This window comes from Misgurnus anguillicaudatus, chromosome 24 (assembly GCF_027580225.2).
Source record: "Misgurnus anguillicaudatus chromosome 24, ASM2758022v2, whole genome shotgun sequence".
Lineage (NCBI taxonomy): Eukaryota > Metazoa > Chordata > Actinopteri > Cypriniformes > Cobitidae > Misgurnus > Misgurnus anguillicaudatus.
Window position 1 is genome coordinate 40,824,530 of NC_073360.2, and position 18,958 is coordinate 40,843,487.

Here is an 18,958-nt window from a genome sequence, read left to right on the forward strand (position 1 = left end):
GGTTTAGACTATGTAATTATTGTTTTAAATATGTAATGCCAAACGTCCCACCTGTGGGACAGTGACAGTTATAGGGTTAATATCGTTTTTATTTATCTGACATTTATTTGTCTTTACTTTTTTCTATGATTCATGTTAATTGTTGGAGGGTGATCAGAGAGTGTTGAGAGATTTATGCAATCTTACTTCAGTATCTTCAGTTTACAGTCAGGATTCTTCAGTACATCAGAGATCAGCTTCACTCCTGAATCACTTAGATTATTAAATGACAGATTCAGATCTCTCAGTTGTGATGGGTTTGATCTCAGAGCTGAAGTCAGAGCAACGCAACCTTTCTCTGTAATGGAACACCAGTTTAACCTGCAGAATAAAAAACTGTTTACTTCTTGGGCCGGTTGACAATACAGCCTGTAAGTTAACTCCTGTCAGCATTGCATTGTGAGCAAATCTTTCAAACATGATAAGGAGCGTCACATTTCCAGCTGACATCAGAGGTATTCAGGACAGTTAAAATGTACATATTAGCTGGAAATCAGGAACACAGCGGTTTTCAAATCCATGAGTTTTGTACAAAATCAATAAATTTGAGAAAGGCAGAATATCTGGAGCCACAAAAATGTACGGTATGTGGAAAATAATGTGTTTTTTTAACCATAAACCACGCAAACACATTGTATTATACTAAATACACAAAATAACATTGTTTTAGCAATGACATCACAGTAACTTAGAGGAACTCACACAGTCTTTCAAGCAAAACAAATCCTTTGATAAAACAAAACTAGATCAACACCATCAAACTGTGATCTGACATCTTTTTACTTATCTGATTATAATTCACACATTAGATATACTGCTTAGATATCATAGATATCAACTCTCTCTACTAAAGAAAATATCTAATTTTGAAGATTCTTCTAAAATAAAGTAAATAATAAAAATAAATTACATTTATTGCATGTGTATATTTAAAAACTTCATTGTTTTACTTACTGAACTTTTTTAGTTTCTTTAATTACAGGCTGCAGTCTCACAAGAACTTCATCTGCTGTATTTTGACCTCCAATAAATGTATTTAGATTAAGTTCATCCAAATGCTGTTCAGACGTCAACAACACAAAAACTAAAGCTGACCACTGTGAAGAGGAGAGTTTGGTCTTTCCTACTGATGCAGATTTTACCAAACGTCGAATCTCCTGCAGCAGTGAATCATCACCCAGTTCATTCAGACAGTAAAGCAGATTGATTGATTTCTCTATAGACAGATTCTTCTTCTTGACTTTCTTTTTAATGTACTTAACAATTTTCCTTTTCTTGTAGGAACATCTTCTCATCTGTGTCAGTAGATCCTGTAAGAGAATCTGATTGGACTCCAGTGAAAGACCCAAAAGAAAACGCAAGAAAAGATCCAGATGTCCATTCTTACTCTGTAAAGCTTCATCTACCAATCGCTGATGTATCTCAGATAATGAAACCTGTTTTGCTGATTTGTGTTCTATCGTGTCCAAAACACTTAAAAGTATACCAGGTTCAGTACTTTGATCAAACACATTAATGTTGTTGTTTGTGAAGGAGACGTGAGCATATAGAGCTGCTAGATGTTCCTGGATTCTGAGATGAACAAAGCAGTAAACTTTCCCCTGATACCAACCAAACTCCTCTCTGAAGATCTGAGTACACAATCCTGAGTACACTGATGCTTCTGCTACATCAATGCCACACTCTCTCAGGTCTTCATCATAGAAGATCACATTGCCTTTCACAAGCTGCTCAAAAGCCAGTTTCCCCAGTTTGAAGATCATGTCTTCATCTTTATTCTCATAGTCCTTCTGATGTTTGATGTTTGTCTGAATGATCAGGAAGTGTGTGTACATTTGAGTGAGAGTCTTGGGGATCTCTCTTCTCTCTGTTTCACTCAATATTCTCTCTAGAACAGTGACTGAAATCAAGCAGAAGACTGGGATGTGACACATGATATAGAGACTCCTGGATGACTTCAGGTGTGAGATGATTTGATCAGACAGACTCTCATCACTGATTCTCTTCCTGATGTATTCCTCCTTCTGTGGATCACTGAAGCCTCGTATCTCTGTGACTCGATCAACACACTCAGAGGGGATGAGATCAGCTGCTGCTGGTCTGGAGGTGATCCAGATGAGAGCAGAGGGAAACAGATTCCCCTTGATGAGGTTTGTCAGAATCACGTCCACTGAGGTTGATTCATTTACATCACACAACCTCACACTGCTGTGAAAATCCAGAAACAGACGACACTCATCCAAACCATCAAAGATAAACAACACTTTATATTTATCACTGAAGATTTCAATTTCTTTAGTCTCTGGGAAGAAAAGATAAAGAAGTTCTAAAAGACTGAGTGTTTTGTCCTTCATCAAATTGATCTCTCTGAAAGGAAGTGGAAATATGAGGTGGACGTCTTGATTCTCTTTCTCTTCAGTCCAGTCTAGAATGAACTTCTGTACAGAGACTGTTTTTCCAATGCCAGCGACTCCCTTTGTCAGCACACTTCTGGTGTGTTTGTATTGTTCAGGTAAAGGTTTAAAGATGTCATTACATTTGATTGGTGTCTCCTCTGTTGTTGTTCTTCTGGATTGTGTCTCAATCTGTCTCACCTCATGTTCATTACTGATCTCTCCACTTTCACTCTCTGTGATGTAGAGCTCTGTGTAGATCTCATTCAGTAGTGTTGGGTTTCCCTGCTTTGATGTTACCTCACATAAACACTCAAACTTCTTCCTCAGATTTGATCTGAATGGGATTTGAAATTCAACAAGCGGACGGTAAGTTGACAGACAGTAAACAGATTATACCATAAATTAAAGAAATACATTTACAGATTCATAATCAAATAAATCCATGTGTTAATACTGTCACTAATATATCAACAACTGAATGAGACTTAACTATATATGATTGAACTATTTAACATATATGAATCATTTTAACAGTTGTGATCAGCAAACCTGCAGATTTTAATTTATGCAGTTTATGATAAAAAAATAAAATGTGAGTATTAATATTGTAAATGATATCCGCTTATTTCTTTTTAAAAACCATTAATATAAAAAATTTCAAACACTTTAATTTTACCTGAAACTATGAGAGTCTCTTTCATTGGACTGTTGAACATTTATAGTCTGATCACTCACAGACACTCTGATCTGATCTGTTGAGTCTGATCCAGACAACATTATTGACCTAAACAGAAGACAATCAGACACAGTCAGACATTCTGATATTAATGGACTAGTTGACCATTTTTGAGGATGTATTTATCAGCATATCATAACAGAACAATAGTACCTCTCATCAGGCAATGGGTCTCCACCCTTAAATACTATTGGTCTTTTCATAGAATCATCACTCCTCCTGGAGGCACAGCTGATCTCAGATGAGTCTGATCTCTTCTGATGGAATGATCTATAACAACACAGTAGATGTTTAAAAACTGAGGTTTTCCACCTGTCAAGTGTGTTTGGGCTTATTAGTTTCACCTTCATTAGGCAAGTCAAATTTAATCAAATAGCACATATTTCATAAAATGGCCATTTAAAGGGATAGTTCGGCCAAAAACAATATTAAACGCATGATTTACTCACCCCCAAGCTGTCCAAGTTGCATATGTCCATCGTTTTTCAGACACACACATTTTCGGATATTTTAGAAAATAATTTAGATCTTTCAGTTGATTAAATGTAATATTACGGGGTCCAGCCATAGTCCACGACCTTCAAGTCCAAAAAAAGTGCGTCCATCCTTCACAAATTAAATCCAAACGGCTCCAGGATGATAAACAAAGGTCTTCTGTGGGTAATCCGTGAGGTGGTGTTGTAGAAATATCCATATTTAAAATTTTATTAACGTAATTAACTACCTTCCGGTAGCGCCGCCATCTTAGACTCAGGAGAGAGTATTAGTGTAGTGTACACACTTTTCTTAGTGACGTATGACATATTCGGAGGGCGGGGGGACAGAGCAGCAGCAGAGAAACCTCTGTACGCTCCGTAAGCGCTCATCCTGAATGCGGATGAGCGTAAGATGGCGGCGCTACCGGAAGGTAGGACGCACTTTTTTTGGACTTGAAGGTCGTGGACTATGGCTGGACCCCGTAATATTACATTTAATCAACTGAAAGATCTAAAATATTTTCTAAAATATCCGAAAATGTGTCCGTCCGAAAAACGGTGGACACACGCAACCCGGACAGCTTGGGGGTGAGTAAATAATGGGTTTAATATCGTTTTTGGCCGAACTATCCTTTTAAATAGCTTTACATAGGAATTATGAAGAAATTTAAAGACAAATGTCTATATTACTTCAATAATGTATAATAAAAAACTAGGTGCATGACAACCTTTAACATGGAAACTGTATAGAGACCAATGATTTTACCTCTGATTGTCAGGTGATTTGTCTCCACCCTTAAATACTATTGGTCTATTCATAGACTCATCACTCCTCATGGAGACACAGCTGATCTCAGGTGAGTCTGATCTCTTCTGATGGACTGATCTATAACAACACATTATACAGTAAATGTCAACTGTTGTTCTCAATAATGTTTAATAAAAAAACTAGGTGCATGACATCTTTTAACATGGAGACCAGTGATTTTACCTCTGATTGTCAGGTGATTTGTCTTCACCCTTAAATACTATTGGTCTATTCATAGACTCATCACTCCTCATAGAGACACAGCTGATCTCAGGTGAGTCTGATCTCTTCTGATCTGATCTGTAAGTAAGTGGGGTAAGTAAGGAATTTAGCTAAAATGAACCACATTAAGGTTGTACAGATGGAAAAACTTCAGCTAAAGTGGATAATTTTTATGTTAATAATCTAAAAATCTATCAAACTACTGTAAACTGCTCCATAATCAGTGTTTCTACTGTACATCACATGTAATAAAATATATGTTTTTGTTTCATAGCAATGAATTTGTCAAATGTCCCCACATAGAAGACACCTGTAACAGTCAATCAGGATAAATGATTAACTCATATAAATACATAAAATGCTTATCATGACCTTTAACTTGAGTATTATCTGCTTACTGAGTCTATTATCTGTGAGTAATATTTGATTTGTTGCAGAGAGTACCTTTCAAAAACCTTGTAATATTTAATATATAAAGAGCTTGTAATATTAGCGTGATTCCAGAGTACTCCCCCATGTTTAACTGGGATAAATGTACTAGCTGAAAGTGAGGCAATTAGGGTGGACCAGAGTTATAGAGTTGCATCAACTCTGTTGACTCCAATGAAAGAGATTTGGAGTCTGGAGTCTCTCCAGAGTCCCCGGAAGTTACTGTCAGCTCTATAGAGCTGCAGCAGAAAAGACTGAATATGATGAACATGAAAGTTTTAAGACTTCAGACGTTTAAAAAATAAGATTGTATATTAGCACTGCATGTGAATGAAATGAGTTTGTGCATTTATGCGTTTGTAGATTATTTCTCATTAAATTAATACATATAGGGGGTGTTAGTTGAAACCAGGTCAGGCTAGGAAAGGCTGAGGATAATGTTACTACGTTAGCAACACATAAAAAACATACTATATTGAATTTGGTTTTCTTAATGCAAATTCATCCATGACTGTTTAATTAGAGAGGCTATTATACGCGATGGTGGTACGTAGTGCATTAAAGCAACACTATGTAGTTTTTTTACCTTAAAATAATGTCTCTAAAATTATTATAGTGATAGAACAACTTTTAACTGGACAAATTGTACTGTTGCTGCAACCTGAGCAGCCTCCTAGCTGCTACAAGCACCCTCTGAAAGTGGCGGTGGAGGGTAGGAAACACAGCTCCACCCCTCCCCCTGCCTGCAGAAGAGTGTCTGGTACCAGGTACTGTTGCGCTTTTCAACCACATGGGGGAGCTGTAAGTCATTTTTACATGGAAACTACATAGTGTTGCTTTAAAAATAATGTAAATGTAAAAATGTCACTTGAATTAAAAATACCTGACTCCTGGAGAATCATCTCCATCTCTGAATGTTTGTGAATCATCCATGAATCATTCAGTCACATCACATCAGTCTGATCTGATGAATCTGATCACCTCCACAGACTCTGAATGGACCTGATGAATCTGATAACTGATTAAAACATTATCATTATTATTTATTATACCACGGGTTTGTTGAATGCTGCATTCTGATTGGCTGAGAAATGTTCTATGGGTGTTGATTATTTTTCTGTAAACCGCACACCTAATTTTTCAAATGTCTTAAAAAGAAGCACCAGAACAATGTTTGTGGTAACCACGGTATAAGCGGAATAATTGACTCCGCTTCGCGTCGTGCCGCATTACCACCTTGGTGTGCATTATTTTCTTATAATTCAATGGCCCGTCGTCAATTATTACTTACATATTATTGTTATAATAATAATTATTATTATTATTGATGATTACACGGTATTCTAAAATGCCTGATTCTGATTGGCCAGCCACAACATTCCAAGGTTCGATCTATTCAGATAACAGTTCAAAACTAACACACGCTGCTTTAGGTAAAGTTTAATATTAAACAAAAATAAATATAATTAAAGCTGCAAGCAGCATTTACCGGGTTTCGAGCATTAAAGCACGTCAAATACGTCAGACATCGTCGACCAGGCTGATCCAGCATCCACAAAAACAAAAGAGGTGGTCAGAAACGGTTCATACAGACTATGTTTGCTTAAACACACGTGCACCTATAGGACAAACATGTCACGTCCTTAATGTGAAGTCATTCGCAGCTACCAGACACACGTGTTCAAAGTTGTCAGCAAAAAATGGTGTTATCATTCAGTGAAATGTCTCCCTCTCTTCTCACGGAACATTGACAAACAGAACACTGAAGGAAATGTTTGTGGTGCTTGCAGTGGCAAAACTTGGGTCACAAAATGTTAAAATAGTGTTAATGAGTCAAAAGAGCCGAACCCCATGTCTCTACGATGTTCTGATACAGAGATACAGCTCTTGTTAAATGGTTGCTAGGGTATTCTCATTGGTTGCTAGGGAGTGAATTGCAATCCACCAATGATTATACTCAAAGCCATGAAAGACATAATCCATGATGACTCATGATTTTAGATGTAATTTTGCAGTATTTTTAAGTGAAAAAACCAAATAACCATTAGGTGGCGCTATGACAGACTCGTGCATTTAACCTCAGGTCATGACTGTGTTACTTGTAGCTAGAATCACGGCTATTCACTTTAGTTTAGTAAAGAAACAGTTGTATGACCATTGGGCTTACTCAATATCAAAGGTTTTGTTCAATTATGAGGATAACTAGTGGTGCAGGCATACCATTTTTTTTGTATTGCCTCAGACTCTGCTCAGACATCAGCGTATCAAATTTGGTGAAAAAATGTCATTTTGTTGCAGAGTTATAAGCATTTATATCTAAAAAACACAAAAAATGAATGTAATTTTTCGTTTTTTGCAATCTTCGGCCATTTCTCATGGAAATTTTAACATAACACCAATAGAACTTTTTGTTCAGAAGGTAAAGTTAATTTCTTCCTATGGTTGTTTCGAGTCGATTGGAATAACCCTCGCGAAGTTATTTGCGCATGTTTTTAAAGCGCTGTTTTGCTGTGCAGGGCTAACCGTAAGGCGAAACCTGGCATGTTTGGTATCGTTGGACTCGGCAACAATTCAAAACTCTTAGTAAAAAAGTCCCATGAAAATATGTCAAACTCAGCCTAAGTTATAAGCGTTTAAATTATTCGTCTGACCACTAGGTGGCGCTGTGACGAAACGAGGCACGCAACCTCAGGCCCTGACTCTCATCACAAGTACCAAGTATCTTGTTGATACTTCATTTCTGTCCCCAGTTATAGCCAAAAAAGTCCAATTGGCTGCGCACACTTCAGACGTTTGGGCGTGGCATGTCGACCGAGAGTCAAAAGTTCAACTTTTTTTTAATAATTATTGATATTCGAACTCCAAGGAACATTTTAGCACTGGAACGATTCCAATCGAGCGAAAAACCTAGGACTAGTTCGTTTTTATTTTTTTCGACAAAATCGAAAATAGCGGAAAATTTTTAATGACGGAAATGAAATCGGAGATATACATTTTTTAAGTTTGAAGCCAGGGATTACAATGATACCAAACACTTGAGTGTCTGATGTCCGGTTTAGGAGTTATGAGGCCCAACGCGTCGGGCATTGCTATAGCGCCACCTATGGGCCGATTTGGCTGATTCACTGCATCTGAGTAGCCTGCTAATATACAACCAGTTGACCAAGTGGCAAGTTTCTACGACTTACGGTTTGGGCTGGGCAACGCGTTTTACCGTGGAAAAATAATAATAAATATAGCTGCGAGCAGCGATTAGCGGGGTTCAAGCTATTTGGGATCACAAGACGTTTAAGGACATTGCCATATAGATATTCTGCATTGTATATTATACACATACACGTTTACCTGAGAAAGGAGAAACAAGACTGTTAAAGAACAAGACTTAATATTGACATGGTTACAGACTCATTTTGTATGTAGATTTTTTTAATAAAAAACATAAAAATATAATTCTTACTGCAAATGTCGTGAAAGTGCCTCCAAAATTATGTTCACGTTTCACAGCTATCATAAAGTGACATGAGTGATAAAACTGACAACTCAGAACAATTGAAGTGGTAGTTTTTCACTAAATTTGATTTTAATATTATAACAGTAAAATCATGAAGTTAAAGGTGCAGTGTGTACATTTTAGTGGCATCTAGTGGTGAGGTCACAAATTGCAACCAATGGCTTAGTCCACTACTCACCCCTCGCTTTTGAAACACATAGAGAAGCTACGGTAGCCGCGACCAGACAAACATGTCATCGTCAGAGACAACTTAGTAAAAAATTTGTCCGTTAGGGGCTTCTGTAGAAAAATGGCGCCAGAAAATGTTGACTTCCATCTAAGGGGACCTTGGTGTATGTAGATAAAAAGGTCTCGTTCTAAGGTAATAAACGCATACCGGTTCATTATGAAAGGTCTTTATACACCCCTGATAATATAGTTTTGTATATCATTTTGCATTTCTGTCAAGAGATCCTTCTAAAAATTACACACTGCACCTTTAAATGTGAACAGATTTCTATTAATAGTAGAATTAGTTAAAGAGTAATCATCTTCTGTGTTTTCTGTGAGTTCAAATGTCAGCCAGTGATTGATCCTCTTCTGCCATCTAGTGGACATAACGGAAAATTGCACCTAAAAACCACAATAAGGAATTTGAGTATATTGCCTGATCTCAATAATACATTGTATGCTTTGTCATAAACTTTAGGGGGCGTTCGTCAGGGCCATTTTCAAAATGACTGTGTGATAGCTATACTTTTGCAAAGTTGTTTTTGTATTTGATATATATAAATATATATAAATTAATTTATACAGTGTAGAGAAAATTGTACTGCACTGGCTTAAATGTTGTTGAGTGTAAGAACTGAAACAATTTAATAAAACAACCTGATACGTTATCTGAATGGTGGATTGTGTTATTAAATCGTGTCAATAACAAATATCCTTTCATTTAGCAGATTCATGTTCATGTCCTTTAATCGAGTACCATGAAGGCTTTCTGTTTTAATTAGGTAAATAAAGTGAGGTATGCAAGTTATTAAACCGTATATATTTTTATGGACAAAAGGAACATATACACAAACATGCTCTGCACATTTTGTATGTTTCTCTCATCTGAAACAGTCATTTTAGTTCATAGAGATCTATTCTGTAGGTCTTACTAAATGTTTGCTTGTTTAAATGTATTAGACTATTTTTTAACAAAAGTAATTGTTCTTATAGAACATATATTCTTTGACATAGATATTATGTGCAAACGTACAAGTTTTTCAGATGACAGCCTCTGTCATATTATAGTAGGCCTAAAAATAGCACTAAACCTCTGCATATTTTTATATTTAACCACTGGCTATGCCCATACATAATTGATCCGGATGTGTTGTTAATATCAAATGGAGTTAATAACAAATATGATGTCATTAAGCAAATGTCAGTCAGATTTGCTATTAGGCACTTATTTGTGTTCACACATGTGCTGTGCTAGAGTAAGTTTTCAGATAATCATTTACATTTAAAACAACCAATTGTATCATAACATTACAATTTCATTGCAATAATTCTATAAACAATTATTAAAAACTTTATAAGACACATCATGACATGTCATGGAAAATAGATTAGAATACTAAAGCTACTGATAACCAAATATATATTCTCTTTATGTATGATTATTAGTTATTATTTCTAATGTTGGCCTGTTCTTTAAGAATCCACATATTTACAGCAATCTTTTTCATACCTTTAGGATTTGAAGAATTTATAATTTTATTGGGTTGTTTCCCAAATGTTTAAATTGATGCATGACTAGCCATTAGTTATGTAAAAACATTTAGGTACTTTTTACAAACAAACCTTTTAAAAAACATTACTGGTGTACATCTTAAGACAAAACTATGGCCCTGATATATTTAAAGAAAGGCCAGTGTAAGCTATTTTCAAGTAAGACAACTAAAACATAAACCTAATTTTTTGTCTGTAACTACATTTAAAGCAATGGTCAGTAACATTAATCTCTAAGACTAGTCTTAAAAGTTAGTCATACATTTTTGTCTTCATGATTGAACATAACTGCTTTAAGTATCATGTGAAAAAATATTTAAATTATTTAAATTATATTTAATTCCAAATAGTAAGACTGATTAGCCCTAACTAACTACTAGTTCTTCAGACTAGTCCTAAAAAACACAGTCTTAACTTAATGGCTACTGTATGTTTAATCAACCAGCCCTAGTCTTGGAAAGACATATATTGTCTGATCTTAATAAAACTATTAATTTTTTTGTCATAAGCTTCAGATTACTAGTTAATTAGTTAGATATACTTAGTCTGGCCCATTTTGAAAATGCCACATTTCAAAATGCTTGAATTGATTACCTCAAGTCTTTTAGTTTTAATGAGGCAAATGACTGCAAATCATTGAATCTTATAATAATTTTCATGCAGATGCAAACCCATGGACAAAAGGAACATAACAGCAGCTACAAATTAAATAACGAATACAGGTTACAAATGGTGCCCACATCACTATGTGACATCACATCAAATCTTGGAATACAACGGCAAACAATTATTTTATGTTTCATATTGATATTTGCCCAGATAGTACAGCAAATTCACAAAATTGCTTTTCATATAAACATAAACATCTAGAGCAGTACTTTCAACTCAGTGAACCGCAGTGGTTTCTCGAGACCCAATGCTCGGCACATTTTGTATGATTCTCTCATCTGACACAATCAGTTCAGTTCATACAAATCTCTACTGATGATTAAAGTGGATTTGTTTAAAATAGAAGACTTTTGTATATGTGCAGAGCAGTGGGCATCCAGGAATAGTTTTGAGAACCACTGATCTAGGGGACAGTTAACGTAACACCCGTTGTTCTAGATGCAAATATTTCCGGAATGATGAGCCAAAAATCCTCACAGACACTTGAGAACATAATACAAACAGGCCCATCAGTTTAGTTGTAATCGCAGACCATTACGCTGGACTCGTACATGCTTAATGCTGGCTGGCTGTTGGTCGGCATGTTTTCTAAGATATGTAATTATCCTAATAGAGCCTTATAAGAATCTGAAAGCAGATGTTATGTGCAAAATAACAAGTAGGTCAGACAAATATTTATGTGTTGTATACATATGCTATAGTCATCGTTCTTTGTTCTTTGGTTATAGCGCCACCTGGTGGACAATCTCTGAAATTTTTTGCATGTTACCTCGGCCTAGGACTATACATATGTGTACCAAATTTCGTGTTGATATCTCATTCCTATCATAAATGATAGCCATTTAAGTATTTGTGGCACCGCCTCTTCGTACTTTTGACCGTGGTGTTGCGACCACGAGTTCAAAGTTCAACTTTTTTTTGATAATTATTGATAATCAGGGTCTAAGGAATATTCCAGCACTGGATTGGTTCAGATTGGTCAAAAAACCTAGGACTAGTTCGCAAAAGTAGGTTTAAAAGAAAATGATGAATATCTATCAAACGATTCGACTGAGACAAGTGCTTCTTGAGGGAAAGTTGTTCATTGTAAGTACCTCTATTAAATGATATAAAGATCTTGTTGATATCTGAAACACTGCATAATACACAATCACTTAAACACTGAAAAAACGTGATAGCGCCTCCCGGAGGCCGAATTTTTTCTTACTCTGCACAGACCTTCATGGCCAAGAGACAAACAGGCCCACCACGTTTCGTTTGGATCAGCCTCCGTTAACCCTGTCTAATAGCTGCTTTTTCTTGATTGGCCGATGGCGGCCATGTTTTTTGAGCTACGCAAAATTCCTTTTACAGATAGATAGTACCCTCGAACAGGAGCACCGGTGCCAAATGTCAAGTTGATCGTTCCCATATTTCTGTAGTTACAGACCTTCAAAGTTGAGGTGGTGTTATAGCGCCAACTAGTGGTCAAGAGGCGCAATTTTTTGCAGGTGACCCCAGAATGGTCCCGTGTATAAATGTACCAAATTTGGTTTCAAAACCTCTCTCCCATCCCAAGTTATAGCCATTTAAGTCCAAGAGGCTCCGCCCATTCGGGGCGTTTGGGCGTGGCATGTCGACCGTGAGTCGAAAGTCCAACTTTTTTTTGATAACTTTTGATATTCACACTCCAAGGAATATTACAGCACTGGAACGGTTCCGATCAGACAAAAAACCTAGGACTAGTTCGTTTTTATTTTTTTCGACAAAATCGAAAATAGCGAAAAAATTTTCATAACGGAAATGAAATCGGAGATATACGTTTTGTTCGTCTTGACGCAAGGATTCCGGTGATATAAGCCACTTGAAATTTGGACAAGATTTGTGGGAGTTATGAGCATCAACGCGTTGGTTATCGCTATAGCGCCACCTATAGGCCAATCGGGTTGATACTCTATCAACCTCTCCCCAAATTGGGTCCTACCATTTGGCCAAGTCTCAAGTCTCTAGGCCTTACGGTTTGGTCTGCACGATCCGTTCTACGGCAGAAGAAAAATAATAACTAGAATAATAATAAAAATCCATACAAATACAATAGGGTTTCAGCCCTACGGGCTTGAACCCCTAATAAAACAGACAAATACAATAGGTTTTCAGCACTTCGTGCTCGAAACCCTAAATATGTATTTTAATAAATATATGACATATGCTACATTGTATTATATAAACCTAAGTGGCTTAGTAACATTTGAACGATCTTGTCTTATCACTTAAAACCGAAAGTAAACATGTTTTCCTTACGGAAGGTCTGCATTCGTTAGAAATTAACAAATAAAATATTTCAGATCAATATTTATTGTTCCTCACCATACTTATGAGGTAAATAGCCATGTTATAGGCAGGATACAGTCAGCAGGTTGTTATCGTGAAACAACTTGTTGCCTAACGTTTATCTACATTATCCCTTTCTTAAAAAAAATTTAACTGTAAATCAGCACAAAATCTGAACCTGTGCATCTCTGTGCTGCTTATGACAAAATCCTTTTAGTTAATGAGCTTCAAATACTTTACTTGTTTTTATACCACTGGCTGTTGAATTTATTTTGATTGGTTAAGAAATGTTCCAAGGTGTTATTATTTTTCTGTGAAACGCAGATCTGTCAAAATGTATTAAAGGCGGAGACGAGTGCACAATGTTTGAAAGCCAATGTTGACATTTGAAATCAACTTTAAACGCCCATACCCCAATAGAATCTGGACCTTTTTTTGATAGACCCACCCCACACTTACGCAACCCAGGCAACGATGTTGGTTTGTAGACACGCCCTTTACTGCTGCTAAGTGTGTTTTGGTAGTCGGCCCGACTCCCTTTACAAAGCGTTTTTCAAAGATTGTGCCCTTTGCCTTTAACAACTCCTTTAGCATCAATCTACCAAACTATCTTTCTTAATAACTCTTTTAACATCAAGCAAGTCCTGCACTTTATTTTTATTTCCAGTATGTTTTAAAACTGAAAATAAATGTCAGACGCACAAGTGATGGAAACGCATATTTTGTATTAATCATTTAGGACGGTACACCAGAAAATGTACAAATAAGATCATTTTAGACGTTTAAAGACTTTTTACTGTCCAAGGCTGCGTATCAGTTGATCCAACAGCGGGCAAGGTAAGGGTCAAACAGAACGTTGCGTTAATCGCAATTAATAAATTAAAATTAATTTACGTTAATGCGTTATTATAACACGTTAATTTTGACAGCCCTAGTATAAATACATTTAAATATTATTTTAACAGAAATATACATCGATTAAAATAGCAAACTTAGTGTTTATATGACGCAAAACACTTACCTCAGTCAAAATGATACTCCAGACAAAGTGAACATAAGTTTAGCCTACTTAACCGACTTTAAATATTATAGTTAGACACTTTAATACTCAAGATTTCTGTTTTGAAGAAGTGTGTTTGTCCCGTTTGTAAAATGGTGAAAGATAAAGAAAAGGAGCAAAATACACGTCCAACAGGAATATGTGCATTGAATCAGAGAAATAGGGGCAGGAATTTAAAAGTAATATAAGGGATATAAAAGCAAAAGTCCAAAAGGCCGTCACGTGATATGGAGACTTATATAAGCTCATATAGCCTAGTCATTAAAATACATTAAGTTAGAGGCAAAGAGCTATGATTTTTCTTAATTAATAATTAATAAATGCATGGATTTACAATATTAATATATCACACCAATATTTGTAGGTAGTATTTTTATTTACCCAAATAAAATCCACTAATATAGGAAGATTAGTACGGTCAGCTGCGTGCCTTGTTAACATGTATGTATATATATATATATATATATATATATATATATATATATATATATATATATATATATATATATATATATATATATATATATATATATATATACAAATAACTACTGGGCAAAGAATCCATACAGGTACAAGTCCCTGGGGCATTACACTTTCAAAAAGTACACATTTGTACCTAAAAGAGAAAGGGACCTTTTTTAAGGGTGCCCTGCCCTCCCCAAGAGAGTTATGAACAGTAATTTGTCTCATACTCATAATCTATCTCAGCAGCTCTGAGGTTTAACATACAGGCAATAACATTTCAGCTTAATGTGAAAGTATATTTTTCTCTTTTAGCACATCAAGACTGGAATTTAAACCCATTGGTGTTTTTTATGAGTCTGTTGTTGTCTGATGGTAGTCATAAAATTATAATCACAAATCTTTCTTATTACAAACCATTTAGGTCAAAGTCAGTCACCCTTTACAGCTAACATGTTCACAGGAACTAAAAATATCTTTAAAAAAAAAACACTAAATTTATCTGGAGAAAACATCAGATTAAACTGATCGCTTGTGTCTTTGCACAGTTTTTGGACTCCCAAAAATATATACAAACACAGACAAAAGAGATTTTGTTTATGTACACACTCTTGAGCAAGCTAATATTTAAACTTAGTTATCAACACTCATAATGTATATGATTTATGATACTCTGTGTGTGGAGTGGGAGCAAAACTGAAACCAGTCCAGAGTTTAATCATTTTTATTTTATTTATTTTTAAATGTCATTTCGTCCTGTGGCAGGTTTAATGCTTTATTCAGAACTCTTTACATCATGAATATGAATGTGTTCAGAATTAAGGTGCAAACATCAGCAAACCAATGAACTTTCCAGCAAAAGATCATTTCAGCATGACAATAATCAATCAATAAATCATCTTATATGAAACACAGGCAGACATCTTCATTAGTACGGTTACTGACCCCAGATGATTTTGCTCACATTGAAACCCTGACCTTTGACCCCCTCACGTTGATGCTGGTGCAGCTCCACTAATGGAAGACTTCTCATAAACCCACCGTCAGTGTCTAAAGACAGCCGATTGGGCTTTATTTTAATGGATCTGACCAACGAACAGGTAGATCACATTTAAAGGGAAATGAACCGGGACCAATTCAATCACAATGATCACATGCTCGATCAATAGTGTGGCTGTGTTCAGAATAGCATACTTACATACTACTATTTTTTTAAGTATTATGTATACTGTGCACACTATACATTTTTTCAGTATGTAGGGAATACCTGAATGATACCTGAACTATTTCTCATGCAGTGAATGAGCAAGTAGTATTAACTTTTTCCTATTTTCAATTATTATTTTTTTACAAATCTTCTTCACACTTTGTTTTAAAGTTGATTTATAAATGCACTTATTTCTTAGTTAAAAACTGGAAGCCACTTGCTGATTTAAACATGCAACATATAGTGAAGACGCATAACAACAATGCAGTTTACTATAAGACACCATTTTTTAACAGAAGGCAGTATGTAGTGTGTAGTATGCTAGTATTTATTTCTGAACACAGTCTGAGGAGTAATAAATAAAAGTATTTATGTTGCCGGGCAGTTCTAGTTTCTCCATATTAAAGGTGGTCATCCGGTTTATTAGTTTGAGGGCAGTCTGTGCTATTGGCAGGATAAAACACCTAAATCTTTCAGATCAACGAGCATCATCACTTCCTATCTGATCAGGGCTTTTATAGACATTTCCTCTTTAAGACGTCACATGTTAAAGGGGTCATATCATATAAAAGAGTTTCACGTGTAGTCAATGCCATTAATCAAATCTACAAAATGGCTTGTTCAGAAATGTTCGTGATTATATGCGAATGCTCATTTACATATGGCCGGCCACGCCTACATATTTACACGCCTGTTCAGTCTGTTCAACCAATAATGTACTGTAGACGTCTTAAAGGTATGGCAGCAAAACCAGGTTTTGATTCTGAACATCACAAAAACATTCGTAAAAAACTAAAAATAATTATTTTGTGTAGTAAACCTGTGTGTAAGTGATCTTCAGGCGTAAACAAATAATTACAATGCTACAAAAATGCAGAATATGACCCCTTTAGCACACCGTACACAGTGAAATGAAGCAAAACGGTGGATTTTTTCAATACTATCAGCATTCCACCAATCAGAGAGGAGAATTCAAAGACCCCACCCAGAGCAATGATTGGAGGACACAATCAATGAGGACATTCAGTATTCAGTGATGTATAGCAGTGCGTGAAAGTGCTTTAGGCATTCATAAATCAAAATGTGAAGATCAACATGGTTTAAAGCTCAGACACCCAACAGAAAAACTCTCAAGCGCCCCCACGACAGCGCGACTCCTACACAGACTTTGCATAAAATGTAAAATCATGTCCTGATTTTCAAATATTACTCAAATATCGTCACAGGCAAGAAATCAGATTAGGTTTTTTCTCTTAATCTTTTTTTTGTTTGTTTTGTTTGTTTCACACGACTTTATTTAGTTTGGTTTGATGTTTGTAGATGCTGTCGGGTGTAAGAACGCATTCAGCTCCGGGTCTCACCAGGGTTTTGTGTAAGAGTGTGTGTTTACATTTACAGGTGTGTGTGTTTGTGTATATGTGGCTATGATCCTTCATGGTCGGTCGAGTCCTGGTTGAGCTCTTTTCTGGTGCCCATAGTGGGAGTCCCTGAGTTTTTCCTGGATCGTTGTTTCTCGTCGAGTTCGTGCAGCGACGGCTCTTTATACATACACACTGTAAGATAATGACAAACAGAAAAACATCTCAGTGGTTTTCAAACTAGTCATGCATAAATGGATGTACACAATAATATTTTTGTACAATCTTTACAGTTAGCACTGCTAATATGAACATAAACATTTGATATGCATGCTTATTTACACACAATATGAATATAACAGTTCATTTTTACAGTTGGTAGTAATAATATATGTGTGTTTTGTAATAATTATAATTTATTTTAAATATATATTGGTTCTTTTTCATATATATGCCTGTACTATGTGTTTACTGTAAAGGTACTTTGCCACAATATATCAAATCGATATTTGGCTATTTTATCAGCATCGGACAATAAATCCATCTGTTTCTTAAATTTGTTGTTTGTAAAGAAAAGACATTGACAGATGACTGATCATTATTCACTTTGTTATGGATGTTGTGTTACATTATATTGTGTTACGTTACACACAAAACACACAGTCTCAAACAGTACTGTAAGGTGTCAGATTAAAGGATCATAGTTGTCTTGCAATTTTTTTTAAACAAATGTTTATTTAGTTTCACAAATTTTTGTTCGTCTCTCGTTTACTGTAATTACATTTGTGTTATATCAGCCACATTGCTTTTCTCAATATCGGTTTTTGGCTTAGAATTAGGGCGTTTTTATCTACATACACTCCTTACACGCAAGTCACCATTTCGTGCCGCCATGTTTCTACAGTAGATGGACAAACTGTTTAATGGAGCTATATTTTGTCACTATGGGGCTGTTTACACTTGGTATTAAGATGTGTTTTCATCGATCGGATCACAAGTGGACAAGAGAGAAACATTACGTTTACACCTGGTATTTAAATCCGTCTCTTTTGTCCACTTTCAACCGCTTCTGTGCTGAATACTATGAGGGGGTGGTCTGTGAGACGGTGGGCGAGTCTCTCTGCTGTCATTCAAACCCGAGCGGGAGTAATTATGAGTTTATATGGATGCAAACTAATATTATGTCGGAGTGCACTGCTTGTTTAGCAAGTAAACATGCTACACAGTGTTTTATACATGAGTATGTAAGAGCTTTCTCTGAATTTTCAGCGCAATTGATGAAATAGGATCGCGCAACTTTCACACGCTTTCAAAACGAAACTACGGAAATCAGCCGCTTAGTTTTATCAATGAAAGGCTAAAAATAGCGCTGTTCACCGAATGTTCACGCCAGAAGTAAAAAAAGACGTAAAACTTGTGTTTAATACCTCAGATTAGATAAATGGGCGGAGAGAAGGCGGTCGCGTGTGGCTGTCGAACGCATTCAACCACATGTGCGTTCCGCAACTCCAAAG

General features: G+C 35.9%; 2 protein-coding genes across 5 annotated transcripts in view; both read right to left on the reverse strand.

Moving 5' to 3' along the window:
• Positions 1 to 673: 673 nt before the first annotated feature.
• On the reverse strand, positions 674 to 14,585 carry LOC141361712 (protein NLRC3-like). The gene is made up of 7 exons (XM_073863403.1): positions 14,379 to 14,585; positions 5,990 to 6,124; positions 4,639 to 4,755; positions 4,413 to 4,533; positions 3,325 to 3,428; positions 3,112 to 3,219; positions 674 to 2,769 (listed from the first exon to the last, which is right to left on the reverse strand). Exons 2-7 carry the CDS (start codon positions 6,037 to 6,039, stop codon positions 990 to 992), a joined length of 2,280 nt encoding a protein of 759 aa, XP_073719504.1. The 5' UTR covers positions 6,040 to 6,124; positions 14,379 to 14,585; the 3' UTR covers positions 674 to 989.
• A 1,002-nt stretch (positions 14,586 to 15,587) lies between these two features.
• Positions 15,588 to 18,958, reverse strand: part of fgf12b (fibroblast growth factor 12b) — a 40,446-nt gene continuing 37,075 nt past the window's right edge. For all 4 annotated transcript variants that reach the window (XM_055197527.2, XM_055197525.2, XM_055197526.2 and 1 more), the window contains exon 5: positions 15,588 to 17,639. In XM_055197527.2, coding sequence (XP_055053502.1) covers positions 17,509 to 17,639 — 131 coding nt within the window. In that variant the 3' untranslated portion in view covers positions 15,588 to 17,508. The remainder of the gene's footprint in view (positions 17,640 to 18,958) is intronic.

What these genes read in the sequence shown, in the direction of transcription:
- LOC141361712 (XM_073863403.1), bottom strand. Translation starts at nt 6,039, where the DNA reads ATGGATGATTCACAAACATTCAGAGATGGAGATGATTCTCCAGGAGTC. An exon ending in AAATCACCTGACAATCAGAG is followed by an intron (nt 4,534 to 4,638) that starts GTAAAATCACTG and finishes GTGTTGTTATAG; the next exon opens with ATCAGTCCATCAGAAGAGAT. An exon ending in AGAGACTCTCATAGTTTCAG is followed by an intron (nt 2,770 to 3,111) that starts GTAAAATTAAAG and finishes AATCCCATTCAG; the next exon opens with ATCAAATCTGAGGAAGAAGT.